The 6,000-nt window shown below is 47.1% G+C and overlaps 1 protein-coding gene across 1 annotated transcript in view; it reads left to right on the top strand.

Moving 5' to 3' along the window:
• The first annotated feature begins 11 nt into the window (after positions 1-11).
• The window catches only part of LAMC1 (laminin, gamma 1 (formerly LAMB2)), a 67,539-nt gene continuing 61,550 nt past the window's right edge, over positions 12-6,000 (top strand). The window contains exons 1-2 of the mRNA XM_009572874.1: positions 12-63; positions 395-601. Coding sequence (XP_009571169.1) covers positions 12-63; positions 395-601 — 259 coding nt within the window. The remainder of the gene's footprint in view (positions 64-394; positions 602-6,000) is intronic.

Here is a 6,000-nt window from a genome sequence, read left to right as displayed (position 1 = left end):
AGAGCCGCACCATGCTGGCCGGCGTGCAGCACCCCGCCGCCGTCAACCTCACCCTCCACCTGGGTAAGGGCCTGAGGGAAAAACGGCGCCAAAGCGGGAAGCCCGCGGGGCGGCGGCGGGGGGCAGGCTGAGGAGACTGCTGGGGAGACGTTGGGCCGGGGCGGCTGTAACTAGGCCGCGGGGGTGGGTAGCGGCCGAAGCGGGGTCTGGGTGGGTGTAAACAGGGTTCGCTTTGTCCCAAGCAAACGCTTGCTGCGAAGTCCCGGGCGTGACTGGGGTCTTCTTGGCCAAGGGTTTGGTCCCACGTCACCCCTCGGCCGCTGGTGTTTTCTTTAAGGATAATCATAGCTGCAAAGCGGTGCTTGATGAACGTGAGTTTCGGCCTTCTCCGCAGAGGCAGAGCGAAAGCGCATATTGCGCGGGGTTGCTTCGTTGCGGTCCGCGTTGGTCGCGCTGCAGTTTGTGAGGCGAGCGAGCCCGCGCTGCCAGAGGCAAGAGTTTGCAGTGGCGTGGAGCGCGGTGAGCGTGGCTCTCCCCGTGCGCCGGGAAGCTCGGATCCCGGAGTCTTCCAGGCAACGGGCTTGGGATTCAGGCGGGAGAGGTTGGTTTGAAAAGCGGGAAGCACCGCAGGAAAACGCGTGCGTGCAAGGGCACGTCTGCTCAGTGTCCTCTTAGACTGGGCAGCGTTGTCCTTTAAATACTGGGTGGGTTAGGTTTGTCAGGGAGCGGTCAGCAGGACCCGGAACATCCAGTCAAAAAAAGGAGAAGGTGAATTTTCTGATTAATTGGCACTCCCAGAGGTTCCTTTGGGATAAAGTATTTTAGCCCTCGCTTTGGTTTGTGGACAAGCTTTTCTTTTCCTCTGTTCATTCAGTTGTTTAAGCTGTCTTGACATGGAGGAAGGGTAATTGGCTTGGAAGATGAGCCAGCCATCGGAAAATTCAAACCACAGTTTATATCCTCACGTTATTAAATAAAGTAAAAACTAAAAAAACCCCTCTGTAATCACTAATGTTTTCTATTCAAGAGCTACTGTTGAACCTTAAGTTTTAGCATCAATAATGCATCTCACTTTAGTGTAATTTGGAGGAAAAAAAGTTGCGTTATGGGTCAGGGAGTTGGATGTTGGGTTCGTGAGATGGAGATGATGGTGCTGAGTCCTGTACCAGGGGTCACTTGCTGACCGCATCCATCTGCCCCAGCAGCCGGGAGCGTCTCACCGCCCTAAAGTGTTTCTTTGTGCTAGGAACTTCAAAAGAAATATACCATGTAAGCGTATGTAATTGTTCGGATAAGGGGAGGTAGTTACTAAGGCCTCTTCATCTTCTTGGGTTTTTTTCTACATTGGGAATTTTTTATTCAGGACACCTGGAAAAAACGGTAAGCTAAGACTTATCTCAACTTCTTTTTTAATAGAAATCATCATAATTCTTCATTATCAAGGTAAAACTTACTTTATAGGCACGTCTCTATTATTGCTGCGCTTGCATCTATGCACCTGTATGTATATGGGTGTTCTTTGAAAAATAGTACGTTTTTCCGACATACTGGAGCAAACAGCGTGCTGTGTCCTGGGCTTTGAAGAAATGTGCACGTTTCTTTAATGAAAACAACTGCATCTTTAAAATACTGTAGCATTGCAACATGATTGTTGTCAATCACTTGGGTTTCAGGTTTGTTCACAGGCTCTTGTAGCTTTGTGAATTTGCTCTGGCATATTTTTAGACTAGAGTACAGCTTTTTAGGATGAAGCTGCCTAGCTGAGTTTCAGATATTTGAATCTGTTTTTCGTTTCTTTTTTCCCAGTTAGGTTTTTGGGTGGGGTATTTGTAATGTAAATCCTTTTAAGAATCGGAAGCTTGTTGGAGGCGTGGTGGTGAGTTAGTTTTAAGAAGACTAATAACAAGGCATTAAGCTATCTGTGCATGTGCTGTGCAAGCAGTAAATAGTTCTGTACGACTTTGTATGCGTCGCTGAGTTCATTGCAGGTTGAGGAACTGTCAAATACCAAAAAGTGCCGTTTTAGTCTCAAATGCCCTGAACTCCTCTGCAGCATTTCTCTGCTTTACTCTTGTGAAGTCTTCAAACCATCTTTGTTTGTGTGAGCTGTTGGGTGCCACATCTGGATTCTGTGTGCCCGCGGGCTGTTCCCCAGGGCACACCATGGTCTGCGGGACACTTAGTTACTGACATCAGTAAGAGAGAAGAGGCAAAGGGCTTGAAGTATTTGCGTACTTGGTAGGACGTAAATGCATTCTGGGACACAAAGCCCTTTTATGCAGTTAGTTCTGCATGATCTTTGAGGATTAGGCTGTGTGCTCAAACCCGTGTCCTTGTTTGATGCTGCAGTCGCCTTTATTTCTAAAAGCACTGGTATCCTGAATGGTTAGCGCTGCTTTGCACCCGTTCAGGACTGGCAGCGTCGGCTCCAGGCTTTCATGTAGCAAATGCCGCCCTGCCCTGAGTTTTTGGCCATTTGGGATGTCTTGATTAACGTCCAGTGATGTTTGGTCCATGTAGATCAGTGTAACATTTTGGAGGAGCCTTTAAAAGGTCAATAAGAACCGCAGGTCTATTGCCAATGTGTGAATGTGGGTTTCTTTGAATCTTCTTAGAATTTACAGTTCAAAACAAGTTGAAGAACATTTAGTTTTGGGACTAGATGCTAGCAAAGAGCCTGATGAAGATAAATACAGCGCAGATCACTATTACTGAGTTAAAGGCTTGGATCCTAGGAGTGTTTGCAAAGGAGAACTATACGCAGAAGTTAGGGTGCTCCCTGGGGAGAGGGGAATTGGGGTAATTACCAGTCCCTGCACAGGGAGCATCTGGAGTTATAAAAGCTGTTTCTCTTTGTATGAGAGGGTATTAAGACCCCCTAAGTAAGAGTCCTCCCCCAAGAGGGTTGGAGACATGAGTTTGCAGCTGTAAATCAGGAGAAGGGGGAGTTGAACCCGTTCGCAGGGTGGTGTTTGGGTTATTAGGTTAATGGGGGAGAGGAGGGGGGGAGCACCGCTGTCTCCTTTCTTCCGCTTCTCTTAAAAGTATCCCTTCACTTCTCCCATTTTCCAGTTCCTCAGGTTGGATTCTTTCTAATTTAGACTTGACCTAACCAGTCTTTTTTTCCCAACGCTGCCCTCCCTCCATGTTTCCGTATATTCTAGGAATAAGGGACTTTGGGTGCCAGCTTTTAAGTAGAAGATGGAAGCTGAGGCATTACGGTATGTAGTTAGTTGTCTGCTTTTTTTGAAGCCAGAGCGTCACGTTATTTTTACAGTCTGTGCTGTTCGCTTCTGCTGGGAGCATTGGGATAGTTCTGGCATCTCCCCAGTGCTTTGTGTGCATACGTTTTAGCACAGCTTTTCTATTTAGACCCCTAACGCACCAAAACAAAGCCATGTGTTAAAGATGCTTCTTTGAACACTGGAAGAAGGGGGAAAGAAATAGCATGGAAGTGCATGGAATATTTTTGGTGCTGGGTGGTGGTGCTGGACAAAGGCTTGTATTATTGCAGTTGTTGTATCTTTTTTCAGAGCAGACTCTCACTTCTTCCATCTGCAGCTCTAATCCTGATGTGCTTCTGTTGTTTCTACTGTTTCTACACTTTTTTTTATCCACTTTTACATTTGCCTCCCTGTTCCTTTCCCAACCAGCCCTGCTAGAGCCACCTCTCATTTTTCCCCATCACTCTTACTCTTTGCCCAGATCTGCTTGATTTCAGCTATCATGATCCTGGTGTTTTGTTGCTCGGACAAAGAGGCAGTGTCCTCAGCACGCTGGTGGTTGTTTCGTGGTGGTGGGGTGGCCCCAACCCCGCTGAGAGCAGCCATGCTTTTAACAACAAGCCTGCGAACTAGGAGCGGTCTGGTCCAGCTTTCCCAGTGCGGGTGACTGCCTGCTGCATCTCAGCAAGGACAGTGCCCACGAGATGTGCTTGACTGATGGTGCTGGTGGCCTCCACTGTGCGTTCAGGACAATCCAGTAGGCAAGAAAAAGCAGGCAGGAAAGACCGATTCCCACCTCTTCTCTCATTGCCTGGGAAGAGAAGCTGGTGTTTGGTGCTGGCAGCCCTCTGCTAGCTTGCCTTCCAGTAAGAAAAATTAAATTGCTGGTTGCCTTCGTTAAAAACATGTCGGCTGTGTTTGCGGGCATGGAGTGTGGTTAGAGCTGAGTGTTCCTGTTCTTGAATTCTTTTGAAATCCCTACTGTAGACCAGCCTAGAAACCCGTGTCACCAAGCGGGACGGTATCTTGTATGTGTAAAATAAAGAAAAACTTGCTGGCTGTTAGGAGAAATGGATTGCCCGTCTCCTTCACCTTCCCCTTTTCTAACTGCTCAGTCCTTTATTTGGCTTTGAGGAGAGCGATGATGCTTGGTTATATATACTTTGTCTGCGAAGCGTAGTTTGGGGTATGACTGCCATTTGAAGGCATTTATAAGGAAACCCAGGCAAGAGGCCAGTTCTTGTGTTCGGCCTCGTCTTGATTTGCCAGTTTTTTGTAGCAGACGAGATTTTTTTTTTTTTTTAGTACAGAAAAGCAGCTTTTTTTTTTTTTTTTGAAGGGAGGCCTATAAAATGTGCCTTAAATTAAGTATGTAGTTTATGCAACTGGGATGTGATCAGCTGCTTTGTCTTATTTAGCGCAGCAAAGTGATGCCCTTAGTTTGCTCGTTATCCTATTAAAACTTTACGAGGCTGTGGTTCGTTGCCTTCCGCGAAACCAACTGTGAACAAGCAGGACGTATGCACGTGAAGTTTTGCATAGCGTAGCTGCAATTTAAAAACGCTGAGAAATGGTAATTAACGTGTTGGGAGAGTGTTTCCGGCACTTAGGCTGGTGTTACGGGGTGTGTTGGGAAGCCCTTGCAGACGTGTTGAGCCTGGACTGGGAAGGGCCGGCCCCGCGCCGCAGTGGCTTCACTGAGGTATTTGCGGAGCCCTGGGGGGGGGGGACTCTATTTTAGTTGGTCTCGCAAAGGCTTGATTTACATTTTGCAGGTTTCAACATGAGTAGTTAAGAAATCAGGGCTTTTAATGGCCAGCAGTTGTTCAGTGCAGTTATATAAAGTCACTTTAAAGCTCTTTATCGCTTCCTGCATACCCTGTAAATTCCCTGGTTTTCTCCAACTGCTCTGTCCTGTGTCTTTCTTGGGATGCTGATGCCACTGCATGACGCCTTTGGGAATACTCTACACGGCAGAGCACTTATTTTGGGGGATGGAGAGAGCTGGGATTGTGTGGTATTTTGCTGCAAAAACAGCTGCTATTTGTGGTGCTTGCCCTGAGTTGCTAGAGGGATTAATTGCTGGTTTTGACACAGTCAAATAGTTGCTTTTGTAGGTTTAAACCTTGGAAACTGTCGTTTGCTGCTCAGAATTGTTAGCTTGCCGAAAAATTTCTGGCTTATTCAGTAGCATTAAGTAGCGTTTCTCATATAGCCCGAGGCTTCGGGAGGCTCTCCTGGCCTCTCTGAGTCTGCAAGTGAAAATCCCAGGCTGCTGCTTCCCACGGAAATGAAAAACGGGATTGCTCTGCAAACAACATGCAGAGAAAATAATTTCCAGCCCAGATGGATGGGATGGAAACTTGGATCTCTAGTTCACCATAACTCTCAAAAACAGGACTATGAGCATTGTCCTTAATCATAAAACCTTTGTCAGACTGAGACCTCCTGCTTGTGTCCTCGGGACCCTAATTCATCACTTACTGCCACTGGTGACACAGTGCTGAGTGATTTCGTGCAGGCTCACTGTCTGGCTTTGTTTTCTACCTGTGGGTTAGCTGGGATATGAGGTCTGGCGTGTTAAACTGAACTAGTCGCATCTAACGTCACCTTCTCTGGTTTGTAATAAACTTTGGAAGCTCAGCCTGGGGCTGCGGCCCCTCTTGTAAGCTCCTGCCCGAGAAGAACCATTTCAGCCTGCTTTTATGCATCTCTTAACCATGAAATCTTGCTTATTGGTGGCTACCACAGTGTGTTTTGATCAGAAAATAAAATG

Source organism: Fulmarus glacialis, unplaced genomic scaffold, assembly GCF_000690835.1.
Source record: "Fulmarus glacialis isolate BGI_N327 unplaced genomic scaffold, ASM69083v1 scaffold1400, whole genome shotgun sequence".
NCBI classification, from domain to species: domain Eukaryota; kingdom Metazoa; phylum Chordata; class Aves; order Procellariiformes; family Procellariidae; genus Fulmarus; species Fulmarus glacialis.
The sequence above is the reverse complement of the archived record's forward strand: the minus strand, read 5'-3'. Positions and strand labels throughout refer to the sequence as shown.